This window comes from Theobroma umbraticum, unplaced genomic scaffold (assembly GCF_002168275.2).
Source record: "Theobroma umbraticum cultivar Fairchild unplaced genomic scaffold, ASM216827v3 scaffold_56.0, whole genome shotgun sequence".
Lineage (NCBI taxonomy): Eukaryota > Viridiplantae > Streptophyta > Magnoliopsida > Malvales > Malvaceae > Theobroma > Theobroma umbraticum.
The window spans coordinates 9798539-9819698 of record NW_018397256.1 but is presented as its reverse complement, the minus strand read 5'-3'; the positions used below and the strand labels follow the sequence as shown (position 1 = coordinate 9819698).

General features: G+C 34.2%; 2 protein-coding genes across 3 annotated transcripts; one reads left to right on the top strand and one right to left on the bottom strand.

Moving 5' to 3' along the window:
- Positions 1 to 2739: 2739 nt before the first annotated feature.
- Positions 2740 to 12279, top strand: KEA4 (K+ efflux antiporter 4). Of its 2 annotated transcripts, XM_021420187.2 has the most exons (20): positions 2741 to 3154; positions 3558 to 3601; positions 4097 to 4155; positions 4280 to 4358; positions 4520 to 4581; positions 4677 to 4752; positions 4913 to 4987; positions 7289 to 7360; positions 7441 to 7524; positions 8558 to 8626; positions 8822 to 8899; positions 9002 to 9090; positions 9191 to 9287; positions 9363 to 9416; positions 9636 to 9731; positions 10368 to 10556; positions 10646 to 10723; positions 10978 to 11022; positions 11425 to 11514; positions 11665 to 12279. In XM_021420187.2, exons 1-20 carry the CDS (start codon positions 2938 to 2940, stop codon positions 11743 to 11745), a joined length of 1734 nt encoding a protein of 577 aa, XP_021275862.1. In that variant the 5' UTR covers positions 2741 to 2937; the 3' UTR covers positions 11746 to 12279. The 2 variants fall into 2 exon arrangements, with proteins under 2 accessions (XP_089638735.1, XP_021275862.1); XM_089782609.1 differs by having other exon boundaries at positions 2740 to 3154; positions 9191 to 9416.
- A 5403-nt stretch (positions 12280 to 17682) lies between these two features.
- LOC110411026 (myb-like transcription factor family protein) lies at positions 17683 to 19329 on the bottom strand. The gene is made up of 3 exons (XM_021421016.2): positions 18862 to 19329; positions 18324 to 18520; positions 17683 to 18196 (listed from the first exon to the last, which is right to left on the bottom strand). The coding sequence occupies exons 1-3, from the start codon at positions 19160 to 19162 to the stop codon at positions 17924 to 17926; spliced, it is 771 nt and encodes a 256-aa protein (XP_021276691.1). The 5' UTR covers positions 19163 to 19329; the 3' UTR covers positions 17683 to 17923.
- Between the last annotated feature and the right edge of the window lie 1831 nt (positions 19330 to 21160).

Below are 21160 nucleotides of genomic sequence, written 5' to 3'. Positions count from 1 at the left end.
TATGGTCAATCATGCTCCCTTGTGAAGTACACATTAGTTTCTTTTACTTCCCTAAAAAAAAACTTTTGCTTGATTGGATTACTAGGCCCAAGTCATCCGCTGCATCATCTGCACTTCCTCTCTTTAGCTTTAATATTCAACACACTGTCCCATTTTTTTTGGAAACTTTTTTTTGATGAACTGGCTATTTCTTACATTGAACAAAACTAGGGATAGACACGATAATAGTTTTGTCTATGTTAAAATTATATTGCAAACTTTTGGATGTAATTACGATTTACTTTCGTAATGTGTAAGATAAAATTAAACGTTGATTTTATTGTATCTTTAAAATTATTTATATAATTTTCTTTTATATATTAGTAGTAAAAGCAAAATAAATCTTAAAAGATAGAATGGTTCACTTTAAAGTTAATTTTATCGGTTTTTTAAATTCTAACGAAATCCCATTTGTATCAACATAAATGGGATCTTAAGAAGGAATGTAACAATGGGCACTTCTTCTTTTTTTGCTTGTTGGCTTTTGTCCTTTATTTATGATGGCATTAGTATGAAATATGATAAGAATATTTCTGAAATCTTAGCAGGAAAGATGAAATTGATTGTTAGCTTCTTGTTGTGCACCAATTAATCATGATTATGCAACTATCAGGGGTAGAGGGAAAAAGGTTACAGTCATCATCCTTCATTTTTTTATTTTTTTCATTTATATATATAATTCAAAATATCTAGATTTGCCACCCTTACACAAATCAAATGTGTTGTTTCGGACTAGTGGTAGGAAACTTAAATTAATCTTTAATGGTCTAAGTTTAATTCCTTTTAGGTCTAAATTTTAGAATTATTTTTTTCTTGAAAAATCTAATATTAATTTTTCTTTTATTTATATTGGTGAATTTGAAAACTTATATAAGTTTAAATCTTTAATGAAATTTTATTTCATAATCTAATTTTATATCCAAAGTGATTAATTTTTAATGAGAAAATATAATGTTAATTTTTCTTTCTACTTTATGTTTATTATGATGCCTAATGTAAGGATCTAATATTAATTTTTCTTTTTACTTTATGTCTATTTATATTGGTAAATCTGAAAACTTATATAAATTTAAATTGTTAATGAAATTTTATGTTATAATATAATTTTATATCAAAAGTGATTAATTTTTGTTCAGAATCCCAATCCATAACCCGATATAATTATTGTTTAATCACTCTTTATACAAAATCCTAGATCCTCTACTGATAACTATGATGTGTAACTTCATATAAATATTTGCAAGATGATAAATTTAGTAGTACAATGTGGTTTTAATCAGTGTTGGATCATCGCATATTATATTATATGTATGACTTTGCAGAGTATGCATGCATTTACATATAATTTAGTTAAAAAAATTAAAAATTAAAATATTTATAAATATTCGTATGTTTTGAAACATATAAATATGAAGAATGATGTTGACAGAGAGTAGACCTTAGCATGTGAGTAAAGTTAACTGTAAAATGTTTAAACTTTGAAAGTCAATGAATTTATAAGATTTGTTCATTCATTGAATAAAAAAGCAAAATCACATAATCATATCCTTCAAATTATTAAATAAAGTAATATAAAGAACATGGCGGCTCAATAATTTCAGAAGCTTAAATCTAAATATTCAAATGAGACATTTTTTATTAAAATTAAGAAAAAAATATTAAAATTTTATTCTTCTAACCTTTTGAGATGTAAAATTTTTAATTAAATTTTTTATATTATAAATTGAAAAAAATTTGGTTTTATATATATAGGAAAAAAATAGTTGTTGGAGATCATTTTGAGAATTATAGTAGTGTGAGAATTAAGAAGCAATAGTAGTGTGAGAATTAGGAAGTAATAAAAAATTGAGATTTATTAAATACATAATTCAGAAAGTAAGCGTATATAATTATCTTTGACTTTTACATTAAACATGAGATAAATAGTTAAAAATTAATAGGAATGTAGAAAGTGAGAAAAAATAAATATTTGTTAGGCACTTAATTTAATAAATGAGAGAATATGTAAATATTTTATTAATTATTTTAATATATATATTTTTTATATAATTAATTATATTATTATAAAATTATGAAACTTATGAAAAATTAAAGCTTAAAATACGGGCTTTCGTTACTTTATTACAGAGTCGGTTTTGATAAAAAAAAAGACAAAGAAAGAAAAAAAAAGAATTGACTTATTAGCATCTATTTAAAGAAAAAAAAGTAATGATTATCCACTGATTTAGTGATTGTAGAATAGTAGGTAATTGATTATTTTTGGTACTTAATAGGCAAATAATAAACAAATATAGAGAGTCATTTTAACTTCATCTTCAAGTGTTTAATTTTGGTTTAAATTTTCTACTCAGTAATGTCTCAAACAAAATTTGGGCCTGAAGAAATGTCCAAACCCGACCCAGATATACCTGATATACGGGCTTGGAGGCCCAACTGTGGCACCTCTAGGCTAGCCGCTTCCATGAGTCCATACACACCATACACTCTGGTCCCGAGTGAATTCCAGCTTTTCTTTGGGGGAGGGTGCAAACCACAGCCCAACCACTTTGGTTGTGCAATTCCCTGTTCGGAATTCCATATTTTTATGGACAATGTTAACGGCGCAATCTTCAAAATGTAGCGTTCTTCACACGCGAAATCGTCTAGCGCGTAGGAGTAGGATCAACACCAGATATATGTGAGTACAATATGGACATTTTTGTACTTTTACTCAACCTCCATTTCCAAGCTAACAAACTTTTTTCCCTCTCGTTCTCCACAAACCAGAGAGAGAAGAGGAAATAGGGTCCAAAACTCACTCTTCATTTTGCTAACTTACGCATCAGCTATTCTACGCACCTTTCCATTCGCCTTTTCTCTCTCTAGGTGTTCTTTTTTTCTCTCACTAAAACCTCTGCAATGAGGGGGAGACTCGTGGCTTTCTTCTTCATTTGCGATCTCTTCGTATTCTTCACTTCCGTCGCCACCATTGAAACCGATTCCGAGTCGGCGGCCGAGATCAATGTCACTGCCTCCAAGTCCAATGCCTCAGACCCGAGATCCAAAGAGGATAGTTTCGCCGACATGATCGATCGCGCTCTTGAGAAGGAGTTCAATGACACTGACCAAAATGAAGGTCGGTACTAGATCTGAACTCTTGTTCAGTCTCTCTTTTTCCATCTGCATTTGGTTTTTTAACAATGGTGGTGGAGGTAGGGTTTTGAAGATTTTGGATCAGCTCTTATTTCACTCAATTTCGCTTAACTTTGTGTTTTCCATTTAATTGTTTTAATATTTACTACTTATTTTATCCCCGTTCATTTGTGTGCAGTATTTTATTTAGAGAAATTTGTGAGCATTTTTGCATTGCGTCTAAGTACTTTAAAATTGCAACGAAAAATGAGAATTGAAAATTGAAATTCCCCCTTTTTTTTTCTGTTGTTATAAGTTTTAAAATAGAAAGCTTATTGGGCCTCGTTGAATTCCTCTATTTTTTTAGTTCCAATTATTGGAATTCTTATTAGTTTTTGCTTTTGCAGCCACTGATCCTGGTAGTTTCAACAATAGTGTTGCGGGGAAGCAGGTTGGTAGTAGCATTCTTTAAAATATTTATTCATTTTCAGTGACCTTTTAGTTTTGAAAGTGATTATGTGCTCATGTCAAGCACTCAAAATTGGGAATTCTTTTGTTGCATGGTGTGTACTCTCAACATAGGAATGTGAAGAAATGTTTCAGGCAGTTGGCTGCTGTTAAATTGCTCTCAGATTTGTCAGTTTTAGTGGTTAGATAACCTTGAACATGAATAAAAAAAAAAAAGAAAATTCTTGGACCAGATATTATTCACTATTGTTATTTAGGATTAGTTATAATTTGGACAATATCTGTTCTAGTTTCAACCCAAGAAAAACGATGGAGGTCCACTCTTGCAATAAACATAAGGGTTTTTTCTCGTTATGGAAAATGAAATATATTTTGTTGATTGAACTTTAAATACTTGTCTGTTTATGATATTTTCTGTTGAGTATTAAAGAAACTCTTGGTCTGGGCGGTGAGAATAGAATTTGTTTGTTTTTGTCAGGCTGTCTTGGAAACTGTTGCTAGAGTTAAGCCCAAGAAAAATGAATCCAAGGAAGAGAAGTAAGTGATTAATTTTTCTTTGATAGCAATTCATTTAACATGATAGGACTACCTCTTCTGATATTGTATGCTTCACTAACCCGCTTTCAATGACAGCTTACGTTTTTTATGAGCCTTATGTCAGGTCATTTCAGCTCCATGATGTTTTCCATTTGGATAATGAAAATCGAGGAGAAGATGCACCGACCTTAATAGATCAAAATGTATGTCTAGAAAATGTTGTCTCTGGAAACTTCTATCTAGTTGACAATTTGCTTCAGTGTTTATATTGATTATGATATTGGTGCTTCAAGCAAATGCATATTTGGTGTTGTTATATTTAAAGTAGACAAATTGTTGATCATGCTGGGATATTCCTTTTCAGGACAATGTCTTTATAATATCCAACCCAAAGTCGAAGTATCCTGTTCTACAACTAGACTTAAGGTTATCCTTTTAATATATATTTTTTTAATTTAGTTTTGACGCCATACAATTGTAATGGAAACAACTTTTTGATTATTCAAAATTGCTTCGTGCAGATTGATATCAGATCTGGTAGTTGTCATTGTCTCTGCAACATGTGGTGGCATTGCTTTTGCTTGTGCTGGACAACCGGTTAGACTGCTACTGTACCTTTTATGTCTTTTTTCCAATATTGTGCTGCTAGCTAGATTGATTCTCTGTCTCTACTTGAAGCTTTGTAAATTTTATTCTTGATTTGCAGTGATAGGCCTTCCCTAAAGGAGCATTTTATGCTTACATTTTGAAATTTCAGGTTATTACTGGATATCTACTCGCAGGATCTATTATTGGGCCTGGTGGGTTTAGCTTTGTTGGGGAAATGGTGCAGGTATGTTGCTTTTGCTTTATGCTAGCTGGCAGTTGACTTATCTTTAGCTCAATAAGTGTTAATAATCCTTATATTTATTCACTGGTGTATTAGACATCAAGATATGTAAAGTGAGGTTCAAATTGATTACCAGAATGAAGCAGGATATCTGAATCTCATTCCTACCAGGAAGCAAATCCTTTTTGTGTTGGAGGGGGGTGTATTTTAAGCATTGGATCCCAGAGATGGTGATTATTCTCCGTAGGGGTGTGCAAACAGTTATTTCGGTTAGTTTGGTTTTGGATATCTAATAACTGAACTAACCGAACTCATAATTAAAAATAACCGAAACCAAACTGAGCTATACAAATAACCGAGCTAACTGAAACCAAACTAATTCGGTTAGTTTGATTCGGTTTCCAAAAACCGAACTTGACAAATTTTTTATTTTTTGTATATATTTATTTATGTTGTATTTTTTTTAATAAATCAATACTACAAAATATTAAAAATGATAATAAAAAATTATAATAAATAAGATGGATACTCATATAATTAAAGAGAAACTAAAGAGGAGAGATTAGATTTAGGATTTATTTTTCTTGCAAAATCCCCGTAATACCCTTACTTAAGTTTGGTTAGTTCGGTTAGACATTTTCCTAACCGAAACCGAACTGAATTAATGTTAATAACCAAACTATCCTAACTGATCTATCCAAAGAACCAAACTAACCGAACCGAAAAAACAGAACTCATTTCGGTTCGGTTCGGTTTACATTTGCTCACCCCTAAATTTCTCCATATTAAATCGCTAAAAGGAAAGAGAAAAATGGGTTTTTGGGAGAGCTGGTTAATGAGTTAGATAAGATCTCTGTTGCTTGGACTCGGCAGGAGTACTCGTGTTGACACAACTTGACACCGACCTGGGTGTGGGATCTGTTTGATTTTCCAGGATTGTCTAACCAAATTGGACTAGATTGCTACCATAACCAAAATTTTCTTCTTCACTTTCCTCACATTTTTACCTTTCAATTATTGTAAAATCTTCATTCCTCACAACAATTAGGATACTACTTATCATTGATTAGGGAAATTAGGAGACGAAGCATGAAGAACAAGAAGAGGAAAAGGATGTTGAAAAATTGAGATAGCAAAGAAAGACTGAAGAAAGTGGTCAAATCAGTACAGAATGACTCAAATGCAAAGAAGGAAGAGTACAAAAAAGAGAAACATCTAGAAACAAAGAAGAAAATGGACAGAAAATAATTGAAAATTTTGGGGTTTCTATATTTTACAGATGGGATTTGTGTTTATAAAAGTTAAAACTTAAAGGTTTAGATTCAATCACGTGCTCTACTTTTCACCTTGTCATTTGCACCAACTTATTTTTCTTTTTATTTTTTGTCCCATTATGGTTTATTTTGCTGGGTTTGCGTCCTTTGGGGCAATTAAGATAATTGGGCTTCAATTATTTATGCACGGTGACAAGGAGGTTGATTGCCTGTATGATTTTGCCTTCTTTTAAGGACTTAAAACCAAGACACTAATAACACATCTTCTCTTCCAAAAAAAAAAAAAGAAAGTTAAAACACCAGAAGAGTAATATTAACCATCTGAATATAATAATTTGGACAATGAGTCACCGCACCTGTATCCTTGTTTCAGACCTTTTACGGTTGTTTCCTCGTGTCGTTGATTCCATGTAGTTGGCATGTTAGACACTAGATATGTACACACACCCGGCACTCATAGCTGAGCCCAAGCAACATAGGATAAGACACAAACTCATTTTGGACATTTTAGAAATCATGATACTGACTGAAGATGACTCCTAGGCTATTTGTTATGATAAGTAGAAATACTTGTGCAGATGCATAGCTACACTGACATATGTAAAGTAACTAAGGCCTATGAGCATGATGTGGTATAGTGCACAACTATGATATTTACTTATCAATGCAAGAATTCACCCAAATACCCTTGCTTTCAGCTGATGTTATGTAATATTTTTAAATTTTAGCTTTGATTAGGATATAATTCTCCTTAGTTTCTACTAGGTTGATACTTCCCTGCATGCAATATGTTGCTAGAAAGAGAACCAGGCCAAGAAATGTATTTATATGTGTTAAAATGGTAATGCACGTGCTATTACTTGTGCTGCTGTAGCAAGTAAAACAGTTTTATTAATTCTCCATTGATGTTTGTTGATGGAAACTGTGGTGGTGATAGAAGCTTATAAATTTGTATAGTATTACTTTTCCTTTTTTATTTTTAAATAATTTCACTTCCTATTTTCATATTTTTATTGGTACGTTCATTCAGGTTGAAACAGTGGCTCAATTTGGTGTAATCTTTCTTCTTTTTGCATTAGGCTTGGAGTTTTCTACAACAAAGGTTTTCTTGTTGCCTTGGTACTTTCCTTGTTAGATTCATTCCTTCGATCAATAATCCTTATCTTGTAAAAATTCTTGCAGCTTCGCGTAGTTCGAGCAGTCGCTGTTCTTGGAGGTCTTCTTCAAATTTTTCTATTCATGTGCTTGTGTGGTATAACCGTCTCGGTATGTCTCATATTGTTAGAATCATTTTATATAAATGTTTGATATATAAAGCCTTAGGGCATAAAACCTTTGAATTTCTTGGATTCTGAATTTTATTATGTGAGGTTAATAATTTGTACCCGACAAAGAATTAAGATTTTAATTGTATTGTTGAGAGACTACTCAATAGTTTTTACACATAAATTGACAATTAATGGGTTAATATCCTTAATTGAACTTCTTAAATTTCATAAATCAAGGTCAATGGTCCTTGCCCTCATCATACTGCATATGATAAATGAAGCTTTTCTTCTAGGTAGTCATGGCTTGTGTGACTCAACTCTATATCCCTTGCATGTGTCTTTCTCCATTAAATTTTTCTTTTCAGTTTTCTCTCTAACTTGTACGCCAAATAGTTTTCTCAATCAGTCTATCACATGTTAGATTTCAATCTGCAACACTTGACTTATCACACACCAGTCTTCCACATAAGTCTTGAATTATGCTGCTTGCTATTGTTTCATTTAATGGGTGCTAGGAATACTACAGGTTTGGTGTTCACCCGGCACCATGTGGAACAGATAAACATATACCCCTGTGGGGTTAACTTGGCTTGAAGTATTGGTCTCTCTAGTTTCCATCTTCATGGTTGTTTTGTATTGACATTGGTGGTATTTGCACAAAAATGAGGTGTTGGTCATATGATTCCAACATTTAACTTCAGAAGCTGTGAATGATGTGTTTTTTCAATATTATGATATATCATTTGCGTATTAGACTTCTAGGCCATCTGGCCTAAGTGAGCATTGTCCCATGGTTGTTTGGGGCTCGGGCAAATATTATGTGCTTTTATTAATTGGTTGGGCCAGGAACTATTCATTTGTTTGTTCAATTAGGCATGTGGATTAAGGTGCTGGTTCTTTTATTAGAGAAGTTATGCTGTTTTCTTTTCTTTCTTATCTTCCTTTACTAGTGTTGCAGTATTTTCCTTTCCCTTTACTCAGATTATTATAGCTATGAGTTTTTGATGGATGCAGCTACATGCTTTTTGCAGTTATGTGGAGGTAAACCTTCAGAGGGGGTATTTGTTGGTGCATTCCTGTCTATGTCTTCTACAGCAGTGGTAAACCTCCATGAACTGTGTATTGACTGAGAACCTGGATTGGTGAAAAATTTTAGCATGTTACAGTTGAATGAATAATAAGCTGGTAGGATAGTCTCTGTCAGTTTGGATAGAGAACATGCTTGTTTGAGGATTGCTTTACAAACATTTGCTTGCATGTAGAACTAGTTACTAGTTTGTCTTTTATGGTTCCAGGTTTTGAAATTTTTGATGGAAAGAAATAGTATAAGTGCCCTTCATGGTCAGGTTACAATTGGAACTCTCATCCTTCAGGTATTTATTTTCTTGGTCATCATAGCAGTTAAAAATATATGTAGTTCACTTGTGCATAGATACTTGAGTTTTATGAAGTTTTGAACTATCATGGGTTGGCAGGACTGTGCTGTGGGTTTGTTGTTTGCTTTACTTCCAGTTCTAGGTGGCAGTTCTGGCATCCTTCAAGGAGTATTATCCATGACTAAATCGTAAGTGAAAAATTCTATAAGATCATCTCTCTTTGATGGGGTGGAGGCTAAGATCATCAATTTGTAGGTTTCTGATGATACATTCTCATTCAATTCTCAGTTTGGTGGTGTTGATTACATTTCTGGCCATTTTGACAATATTATCTAGGACTTGTGTGCCCTGGTTTCTTAAGCTCATGATAAGCCTATCATCACAGGTAATGTGTATTATTTGGATCAGCTCTTTTATCTATGTAGACAATTTATTGATATGCAAATATTTATTTGCGCAGACTAATGAGCTATATCAGTTGGCATCGGTGGCATTTTGCTTGCTTGTTGCTTGGGTTTGCTCATTTCCTTCTTTCTTCTTGCATTGTAATTAACTTATGCATTTCTTTACAGCATAAACATCAGAAGGTTGCTGCACTTTTTATAGTTGTTATTCTTGCAACTTTTTTTCTTTTCTAACCAATAAGACCGACGTTCCTTTACATTTACCAAGCAAGTTATTTGTTCATGTATATATATGCATGTACATAACATAGCTTGTTATGGTGCTCCAGTGTAGTGATAAGCTGGGTTTAAGCCTTGAGCTGGGTTCTTTTGCTGCGGGAGTGATGATATCAACCACTGATCTGGGTCAGCATACACTTGAACAAGTAAGATTTTTAGTTGTGTACCCTGTCTGGAACTATTAGTGCCTTAATTCTTTTGTAGTTTTGTTATGCTTTTATAGTCTTGTTTATAATTAAGTGTTTTGCATTGTGAGGTATATTTATGTATGATCTAATAATTGGTTAATGTCCCTTATTGACCATCCTGTACACAGTTACAGTTAATATTGGAATCCCTTTCCAGACTGAGCTATCAGTGTTAATGTTATTGAATCAGCTAAATACAATTACTGATTATGAATATGTAAGATGAGTGGTTCTTGTACAAAGGTAATTCATGGTTCTGCCTGTACTAGTTGTGCAGTTTGCAATCCATTAGGCACTACTGAAGGCATCCTGGTGTGGCTTTGAGGAATTTTAGTTGGTATTTTATGCTTACTGGAGTTTGTTTTCCTTAGTTAATTTGGTTTATGAAATATGATGCTTGTTTGAGAGCTGTAATTTTTGAATTTGAGTACACTAATATGTGAACTTTCTTTATTCATTTTTGTTGGTAGTACTCTAGAACTAATACAAGGGAGGGCGCCATTGCAGTGTTCTTGCCTTGTTATGCATTGCTTCCTTAGTGATGCTTCTGATTAACAATGAAATTCTGTCTTTTGATTTGTCTCTTATATACAGGTTGAGCCCATTCGCAATTTCTTTGCTGCTCTTTTCCTTGCCAGCATTGGGATGCTAATTCATGTGCATTTCCTTTGGAATCATGTTGATATATTGCTGGCAGCTGTAATATTGGTGATTGTTATTAAAACAATAGTAGTTGCTGCAGTTGTCAAGGGATTTAGATACAGCAACAAAACTTCGCTTCTTGTATGAGTTGAGCATAGTACTTGCATATTGTATTCATTTTGACATCATTCTGTATAGGAGCCTTAGTTCCTTTCAACTTAATGTTGTAGGTTGGGATGTCTTTGGCTCAAATTGGGGAATTTGCTTTTGTTCTTTTGAGTCGTGCTTCTAATCTTCATCTAGTTGAGGTTTGTACTCCATTGCTTTAATCTTCATTTAATTGATGTTTCTAATGTCCATGAGGCTGACTCTCATTCTCTCTTCAACTGCCAACTTCCTCTCACCATTTGATTGCAGGTGTCCCCCAAATTTATCTAACCAATGGATTTACTTAATTTAGAAGTGTTGTTAAGTGCACTATGAGTTTTTACCTGAAAACGAGTATTCTCTTTCTGTGGCTTTTTTACTTGACAATATTGCTGAATTTTTTTCACTGCTGCAGGGCAAACTTTACCTGCTACTTCTGGGCACAACAGCTCTTAGTTTGGTAAGTGAACCATGGCCTTACTGATGTTTTGCATTGTATTCCCTTCAAGAAAAAAAAGAGAAGGAAAAGACATTTGAGATTCTCCGTGGTCTTATTATTCTGAGTGAGTAGTGAGCATGCAACTGGACGGCAGTTTGAACCAATGCAACCTCAATAAAGTCTTGCTGCAGTTGCTTTTCTGTTTATAGCTTCAACTCTCAAGAGCAATATTCTATCCGAAATGATGCAACTGGTTTAAGCATTTTATGATCAGAATGGAAATTTTACTTTTAAAGTACCCAATTTTGCTGCAACTAGCCAATTTCATGAAGATCTTTCCTTGTTAAAATTGCATTCTAGTGTAAGACACTGAACTGAAATTCTATTAAGATTTCAAATTGTGCTCATCAAATAACTGTGCAGGTCACTACTCCATTGCTTTTCAAGCTGATTCCAGCTGTTGTTCATCTTGGTGTGCTCTTGCGGTGGTTCCCCCCTGATGGTCCTAGCGAGGTAATCAATCTGCCTTTGAATATAAACTTGATGGTATAATGGTAGAATATAAGAGATCACCAGGAGAAGATTGCCATCTTTTAAACTTTTACCTAATTCTTGCTAGAACAAGTGTTTTGAGGTTATGTTGAATATGATTTCTCCTCCCAGATTGGTTTTAAAGGAGATAGCCTTCGCGCAGACAGTGCTAAGCGTATTACGTTGATGGTCCAAGGCTCTCATGATTCATGATATTAAATAAAACATGAACCAGAAAAATGCAAATTTCAAGCCTTTACCTGATGGGGTTCTTATACTCTGGAGGACAGGTGCTTAAAAGTGCAAAGGAAGTTGACTGAGTGAACCGGTTCTTTTCCATTGCAAAGCTCGTCATGTGTTTGCCCACTGCCAATGTGAATTTCTAACCAAGCAAGACTGTACAAATAACAGCCAGCCCCGAGATATGAACAGCAATATATATATGATCATCATGCCGACACATTCTAATATTGGTTCAGGTCATCACATTTAAACTTTCCCAGATGACCTTTGTAATATAGCGTCAATTTTGTAATGTAATTCATTTCAATTTTTTTTTGCCCTTTTCCCCACTTACAATTGATTGGTTTATTTGTTTTATTTCAGTTTTTTGTTATTCTGGGTGAAGAAGTAGCCAGGTTAAAAATTGCAAGTGTATCCATTTATGCTTTTGTTCCTGTAGATACATCATACCTTGTAAACTAAAATTTTGTTTCGCATATTAAAATTCTTTGACGAGGCTTGTAACTTAGTGTACTTTTTCATGATATCAGACTCGGAAAATTGGAAGATTGTGCACTTTTGTCTCTGCCTCAACCTCTTTTTATAGGAGGAGCACAAGGCAAGATTATGAATTAAAGGTGACAGATGACAAAGGAGATATGAGAACCTCTTTTAATATTCCCTCCCTTCCTCGGCCTGTTGCTCAGTCCGTATGGTTCGTGGTATGCTAACAGCCTGAAGAGATCTGGATAACATCTATGGTTGGCAAGGTGTTGACGTGGTTAAGTGCACGGAACGGGGAGGCTAGAATTGACTCTTAGATCCTGAATCGCCATTTAAGGGACGAAAACTTAGTCAAACGCCGATTGAATAAACACTCTACTAGAAACGTGCATAGAATACTCAAATCTCTAGCCAGACTTTCCTAGTTGTCTGGATGTGTAGGTCAACATTCGTTTGTATGGGTAGGTTAGCTCGTTCACATTATGAAATCAAGGGAAAAACTTTTGTAATTTTGATGTTTAAACTTCAAACCTATCAGCGGTTCTGCACATGACCTGACCAGAATTTAAGATGGTTTTTTTCTTCGGGGTTCATGTCAGAGCTGATTGGGCGTTGAATTACATAAAGAGACGTAGGTGGAATATTTTTGGAACGTGGATAAGATGTCGTGGAACCAAGCGGACCACGCAAGCCTTTGGATTATACGGTTGACGGGTTTGAAGCAATTTTTGGGGATTGCTGCTTACTATGAAGCTATATATACGTCATAATACGTCATTAATATATTTCTTTTTCTGCTCAATGAATTCTTGTGTGACTATGCTTGACTTTGACTCTTTTTTTCCAATAGACCAGTGCAAGGAAAAAAACCATTCAAGAAATAATTCTTGGAACAGTATAGTTTGAATAAACGTGCAACAAAGGTAAGGTAATCAAACGTTCCTCCATTCGAGAGCCTAAGTTGCCTAGTAATTTTACAAGGTATATTTTATATTATATCCTTGGCGTGGATTTTGATTTTCCGCACCCCATTTTTGGGGCTTTGCAATTGCATTTGTCCTCATTTGACAGAGGGCCTTTGCGATTACAGTTTCTCCCACATTGTGGCGTGTCAGACGGGTGTAAATAAGGTATAACAAACACGAGTTGTTTTGAAAAGAAACACCAAAAAATAAAATAAAATAACAAAAAGAAAAAGAAAAAGAAGGGATGGTATAGTTAGCTCAAATGTCACTTTATTACAAAAGTGATGATTAAAATTTTCAAAATCATTTTGCCTCCGAGTAGGTAAAATTGACACTAATGTTTTTCTTTTTCTTTTATTTATTTATTTGTTGTCATATGCTTGAAAAGGATATGTGGAGCTTTCTTACACGTTCATACACCCATTAAGACAAAGCTACTTAATGGTTTGGTGGTACATTTCATCACACACACACACACAACATTTATTTATTTTGTTTGAAAATTCGAGTTTTAAATTTAATTTTCCTTTCCCAAATTTGTTTTTGTCTGGTTCGTTTCCCTCTCACATTTCCTTTAAATAAAAGCTGATGCCTAGTTATGAAAGAAACGTCTAGCTTTACACAAACTAACCTCGTGTAGTTCCATCTCAATGTACTAGTACTAATAGATAATACAAAGGCAAAGGCAATTGATTCACTTATTACTCGGTTTCTATATCTTCTTACAGCAAAATTAATTTATACTAATAATGTTAGTTGTAATTACTTGTAATTCTATGTACTGATAAATACTCAAATCAGAATTACACTGATCCTTCAAAACCTGTATTAAGTTTTCCCTTTAACATATGACCACTACTTTCTTGTGTAAAAAGTATACATATATATGAATTAATAAAAAAATCTACTTAATTTGTCTTTAAAAAAAAACCCCATGGTGCCGTAATATCTTGGATATGCGAGGTATTAATTAATTAATTATCATGACATTATTAGTAACTTTGGTTAAGATTTTTGTGATCAAAATTGAAAGTTACATTAGTTTAGGCATGAGATGTGTCCCACTAGGACCTTGTCAAACATGTCTAAAACGTGGTTCGCGAATTGATGTCATTCGTGACATAAAGTAATAACTAATAGTTAAAAGAAGAAATAAAAATAAATTTTTTTGAAGATGACATTCATGACATAATAACAACCTGTCAAAAGCTATTCAATAACTACATAATTATATGAAGCTAGGTTTTTTTCTTTCTTTTTTTTTTTTAAAAAAAAAACAAGTTGAAAAGAACGGAATATTAATTAATTAATTAATTAAATTGACAATATATATCCAGTGGACATTATTTGTTGCTGGGGAAATGCAATTCAATTCAACAAGTGAAAGACATCGAATAGCTTAAACATATATATCAAACAAATTCTTACATATACTCACTTCCAACCGCTTGTTTTCATGTAACAAATAACTACAAATGAACCCACCAAACCTCTATATATATATATATATATGCTACTCTATAGTCTATGCCACATTTATATTAAAAATTCGAATGAAAATGGCCATTTTCCCAATGATTTGTTTTATCTTTATTATAATCACCCACTTTTTACCTAAAGGACACTTAAATCTATTATTAGATGTTCAAACAAAAAAAACATTAGTGTCATTATTGGTACATTAATTTTGTCATAAATTAAACACTTTCCAATGGAATGCGACACAAGGTATAGTATCAACTAATAGTAAAAATATTCAGGCTTAAGGCTCAGTAAGTTTAATCTTTGATTGGTGCGTCTAGCTAGTGGTTAAGAATTCACAGGCTTTGATTCAATACTAGTATAGTTTTTTATGTTTGATTGGATGGTCAAAGTGTAGGTTTAGTAACTATGTTATAGGACAATTAGTCAAGTGGGAAATTAATGATAAGAACAATTGATTCGGAAAAAATAAAATTGGCTTTTGTACTAATAATCAACTCGGGTAATCATGGTTAATTGAAAGTTATTTCACTAAGTTTTATGTCACAATCTGAGTCATACTTAAAATATATTCATTAACAATACATTTATGCAATGAAAAGATGGGTGTTGAAGCTCTTAAAGAGGGAATTCACGTCTGGCTGGAAATGGAATTGTCAATGGAATATGTAAGGAATAGAATGGTGCAGTGAATTGCATAGAACCCCCCCCAAAAAAAAAAATTGCTAATAATGTCAAGCTATGACAATGGCGGCTATAGTGACAACCGTGAGATTGCAGATCTTGGAACATTAAAATACAGGGAATATATTATATCTATATCTATATAATATAGATAAAGTTTTTATCATGTAAAGGATTAATCATCCTAAGAACACACATGGGGTAGGGTATAAAAAGGTTGCTTGCAGGCAAAAGGTTCCAAAGAACTTGACACCTCATTGATGTTTACAGGGAGTAAATAAAAACATGTCTTGTTTGTTGAAAGGTCACTGTGTCTTGAAAGTAATCATAAATGTGATGAATGATATGGATTTCAATTTGGACAAACCAATCCATCAGACAGACAGACAGGAGCGAGTGAGTGAGAGCTAAGGAAGCTACGTATCTGTAGAATCTCAGTGGCTTGTTTTTTTTCACGTTGTATATACCATTTATTAGTTAGTTTGCTTAGAGGGAAGATGTAGAGTAGGATTCCCAGATAGAGAGGTCCCCCTTCTCCACAATCCTAAATTTCCAGTGGCTTCCCATGCGGCAGCAAAATGGCAAAATTCAATGCCAGTGCTACAAGGTGATAATGTATAGATTTATCAAGGCTTTTAAGCTTGTGGACAAGCTTCATTTCCTTACCTGTTTTCCTTATCTTTAAAAGCTGGAGTCAAAAATTGCCTGGAGGTGTGCCAGTTTTCTAGTCACACAATTTATTTTTTGTTCCCTTGCTTACCTTGCACAGATTTCATCGGTGTCTTTTCCATCCGATGATGTGCATGCACCATCCCAAGGCCTTGGTCCCACAGTCAATCCAAACAAAACTGGAAGATTTTTAAATGATGTCAAAGCTCTTGAAAACTTACTAGGTTGAATTTTATGGGGTTGAAAATTAACAGAAATACTATCTTCAAAACATTTTAAGTCTTTGGAGGGTGTCCAGTGTAGACCATTTTTAAGAAGTCAGCAGTCAATATGGTTTTCCTTTTTCCAAATTGAAACTAGGGTTTCAACCTTTCTGGTCTGTTGTACCAACTTGCCGCAAAAAAGTTCCTCTTGACAGGCTGTAATTCCATTACTGTAATAATTCAGCTCAAGTCGTTGAAGAATTTGAAATGTATAACAGGTTATCACTTGCTTCACAAGGAAAGAGGATTAGCTGTCAATCGAATTCAGGATTCGACTATTATCCGAGGCCTTTGTGGCATTACCAGGATCTTAATTAAGTCCCCAAGGCATTTGCTTGCTCCAATTTGATCAAAGTCTGGGCAAGCAATGTTTGCTTCTAGCTAGAAGAGTAGGACCCAGGAACAGGGCCCCCAAATTCCAGATTAATGTTTCTGATGGCTGAATTTTCAATTTATGGAGAAGCCAATAGCATGGTCCCGTTTTCCTGCTGGGACAAGATATACCTTGTCTTTTCTCATGTATTTATTCGCCAATGTCAATTATCATGTGCCATGAATATACCTTTCATGAAAAAGTGCGGTCTCTTCATCGGCATTTGCTGATAAATTTCTAGAGAAGCAGAGGAGGCATATGGGCCAGCTGTAAAGAGGAAGAGGAAGACACACAAATTTTCTTGTAAATAAAGAAGCAGAGGGCTGGCTATTGAAATCAGATTTCGACTAAAAATGGAACAATTTTAATTCTCTTTTTGGTCACCCTCACATTATAGCAACCGACACATGTTGCAAATGTTCTAACTTTATAATTTAATAGTAAAGTTACTGTTTACTTAGCACTTGATTACCGTAAAACAACCATTACAATCCCAGATGATCAGATTCCATTTCTTTCTTTCCTTTTCCCTATCTTTTCCCTTTAGCCACACGAGCATTATACATTTCTATAATGCTAAAAGAGAGGGAGTTAAATGGCCTTGATCTTCAATGATCACTTTGGTTCTTTTCCACAACTGTCGCTGCTAACACAGCTAGCACTAAAATGAAGTGAGAAGTAGTCACAATTGCAAATCATCACCTTGTTGGCCCCATTTTAGAATGAACAAAAGAAGACATAAAGGTGGTTCGGTATGGGCATTGAAAAGAAAATTCTGGCTCCTTTGGAGGAGGTGCTGAAGGAAGAAGCCTTGGTTATCATTCGCTAGTACAATAATGTGTAAATGTTTCTCATTACTTGCTGCTATTTCGGACTTCATGGATCTTTCCACATACCAAAAACTGTGAGAAAATTGGCTTAGGCCCATCAAAGTAACTGCGTATAGTGCCAGCAACAGGCTAATTCACGTTCTGCAATTATGGACAAATTAAGAATAAAAGGAAGATTCTACTAATAATCATTAACTACTACCATAATTGTATCATTAACAAAACTGATTGCCTAAATCTGGATAAACAGGAAGGATCTTAATTGATCACTTGAGAAATATATTTACTACTCTCTGGAAATACCATAAATAATAAAGTAACTACTATGTTCCTTCATCTTTATCAGCCTGAACAACGACAACTTGGTTATTTCTTCAGCTTTCTAGCCTTGGAAATTTGTCAAGTAACGCTAATAGGTCTGATAAGGAGGGTTCTAGGGGATGACTTATTTTCTTCTAAAGGCCTTGGGGCGGCAAGCGTGAGCTCCAGATCAGGCGCCACATTTCTAGAGATGGATTGTGCTGCATTTGATGTTGTTGTCTGGGAATCAGAGAATCCATGCTGCAGATTAGCGGACATGGCATGACGATGCAAACTTAATTGAGGAATTATATGAGCAGGCTTGGAGTTAGAGCTGTTGGCATGAGGTCCAGCCATGCTACTGCTTCTAACCTGTCAAGTTCAGAACAAGAAGTAAACTCGTTACACAGATGATTTCAGAGTTATCAAGATTTTTAGAATGTATAAGGAAAACAAACTGGTAATACCTAGAATTGAACAAGGCAGTATATATGCGTACCATGTCAAATAGGCTGGATCGTCGCTTCTTCTTGTTGAGAGTTGCCTGTCGAAGAAAATACTTTTGAGCATGACTTGCAACTTGGGTTGGAGTTCTTGTAGTCACAAAGTTTCTAGAGATGCCTCTCCAGTCTCCTTTCCCTAGCTTCTCCAGCCCAAGTAGAAATATTCGGTGTTCCTCCTCTGTCCATGGAACTCCTAAACATCCAAACCATGTAATCACTCTGGTTATTCTAACCATATTTATGGCGCTAATATCTTCCCAAACAGAACACAGAAAATTACTAACTATAAGAACTGTATGCTTCTTTTTAATCAGTTTCTTTGATAAAAAAACATCTCATCATATAATAGTAGTAATTGATAAATTTCTAGTCAATCAACAGGCTGAATAAATTAATGTGGTGAGAACAGGTTAGCAGATGATTTTATGAAGATAAACAACATAATAATAAACCGAAACCGATGCCAAGGAATGATGAAAAAGGATAACCTAAAAGTTGGACTTGGTAAAATATAAAAGGCGATTAAAAACTAACCCTTCTTCCTCTCCGGAGATCGACCCATGAGACCATCAGATAGATAACCGATGGAAGTTTTATCAGAATTTTCATCGATCGAAACTCTAGAAGAAGACAAAGAAGAAGAAGGAGAGGGCGATGAAGGGGAGGCTGAAGACAAGCAATCCATGCTAAAACTCTTCTTCATGGCAACAGAAGAGGAAGATATGTCAAGTTGAACACCAAAAAGCCTGAGTCCCCCAACAGCAGTCCCTCTATAAGTGGTGCAGGTCCTTGAATTATGGCCTATGTTTCCACAATGTGAGCACTTCCTGCCCATTTCCTCCCAGACAAAGCTCAAGTTCTCAGACCAACAAGCAACACCCCAAGATAACAAACCCAAGGAAAGAGAGAGAGAGACAGAGAGAAAGAGAGAGAGAGCAAATAACTGATATGTTTGGTGGTATATATGATGATGGAACTAGGTGGGGTTTATGAAAATGGAGGCATACCTAGAGCAGATGATTGGATGGACATAATTTATTGTTGGATATTTTTCCAACTTGGGTTCGAAACAAAGGAAAATACAAGCACACTTATCTTTCTAGAAGTCTTATCTAATATTATCTCATGCTGAGCATCTTTCTTTTTTCATTCTTTTTTCCCTCGAGAGAATTTAGTTAGCATGCTACGTATTGTGTAGTTGGTACCCCAAGCAATATACCGTGATGGACTGGACAAGCTCTCGCTCTACATACACACCTATATACGCATAATGATCGATTAAAGAGTTGATGAAGTTGTCATCATACTCAAATTTTCCTCCAATTGCTTCACCAAACAGGGCCTTGACATTTAAATCATTATCCTGGCCCGCTTGGAAGACTGACTACACAAATAATACTGGCTAAACTAACAAAAAGAAACAAGCATAAATCAAGAAATATGAGAGAGAGGGGGGACAGGATCCTCTAATAGTTTGGATGTGGGTAGTTAGATGACTTGAGAGAAGGGATAAGAAATATCATAGAAAATCAGAAGTTTGAAAGTTGATGTTGATCAACCAACAGAAATCCATGGGAGAGGTTCAATAAAACTAATCTCATGTTGTCAACGCCGAGGGATCCAGAAATGAATTCAAACCCATTTAACAATACTTTCCTTTGAATGTTTCAACTGCTCTATTACACCAAGTTCTGTCGGGACACTGATTTTTTTTTTTTATTTTCCACAAGTCAAGACAGAAGAAAATGCTTGAAAGTTTTAACACTACCAGAATGCAATAAATTGACATTCTTTCCTTTTTTCCAAATAGTGGAACCAATTGATCACATATTTGCTCAAATAACTCATAATATTAGATGATTATCAAACGTTCCCTTTTGCCCTTTTACTCAGGATGGCTGACTCTTCCATAATATTGTGTAGAAATCGTGCTTACTGGGCGGCCAACACTCACATTTTCATCCCATTTATACAGATAAAGTCTCCCCTAATTCTTCCTCTTCTTCGTTCAAAGGAATTTTGTAGCAGACAAAAGAATAGAAAACAGGACAATCTCAAAACTGTTTGACATCTCTGTCTCTCGCATCTATTATAATTAAGTCTTTAATTTCCAGGGGGTTGCAGCCCCATAACTTTGGCAAAGATACCATTTGCCACTAATGGAATCAGCAACTGAAAATGGAAGGGGAGAGAGATAGTTTATTCCCTTTCCCATAATTAGTAAAGTTAGTCTCATAGTTTAATGGAATATTAATCAAACACTTTGATGGAGATTGAGATTGAGATTATATTATATTGGATAGTATATCTTACCCAACTAGCATTCGTCTTATAATAGACTTATTATTATATATTATTATATTTAATAATGGTCGACCAGATTGTTTTTAAGGGTATTAATTAATTAAGCTAATGAGTTTAATAATCCAATGCACCCATTGGCCAAGTTGAAGAATTTATTAGTCCTCTCTAATTGACATAGAAAACAACTCCATTTGCAAAATTCCCAATTACACTTATTTGGCATTATCATGAAAAGGAATCTCTCTCCTTGTAAAAGATAAGATAATGTTGTCAAGATAGTTTTTTTTTTTTCTTCTAACCTTGTTTGACTATCCATTAAGTTAATTATTAGAGCAAGTGCATAATGTTAATTAATTATTTATGATAACTATGTGAGAGTGAGATGAGAGACATCAAGAATTAATTAAGTTCATTGCATTTAGCTTTTTTTCTTTTTATGTGAATGAGACCAGACTACAGGCTATATGCATCCTAGACCTAGAGAGTAGAGTCTATGCAAAAATATTCTAAGAAATTAAAATATACTACT

Bases quoted from the DNA above. Each gene is read 5' to 3' on its own strand.
- KEA4 (XM_089782609.1), top strand. From the start codon at position 2,938: ATGAGGGGGAGACTCGTGGCTTTCTTCTTCATTTGCGATCTCTTCGTA. The intron at 8,627-8,821 runs GTAAACCTCCAT...TTATGGTTCCAG, and splicing joins CTATGTCTTCTACAGCAGTG to GTTTTGAAATTTTTGATGGA. The intron at 11,515-11,664 runs GTAATCAATCTG...TTCTCCTCCCAG, and splicing joins CCCCTGATGGTCCTAGCGAG to ATTGGTTTTAAAGGAGATAG.
- LOC110411026 (XM_021421016.2), bottom strand. From the start codon at position 19,162: ATGGGCAGGAAGTGCTCACATTGTGGAAACATAGGCCATAATTCAAGG. The intron at 18,521-18,861 runs GTTAGTTTTTAA...TTGGATGTTTAG, and splicing joins ATCTCCGGAGAGGAAGAAGG to GAGTTCCATGGACAGAGGAG. The intron at 18,197-18,323 runs GTACGCATATAT...TGAACTTGACAG, and splicing joins GATCCAGCCTATTTGACATG to GTTAGAAGCAGTAGCATGGC.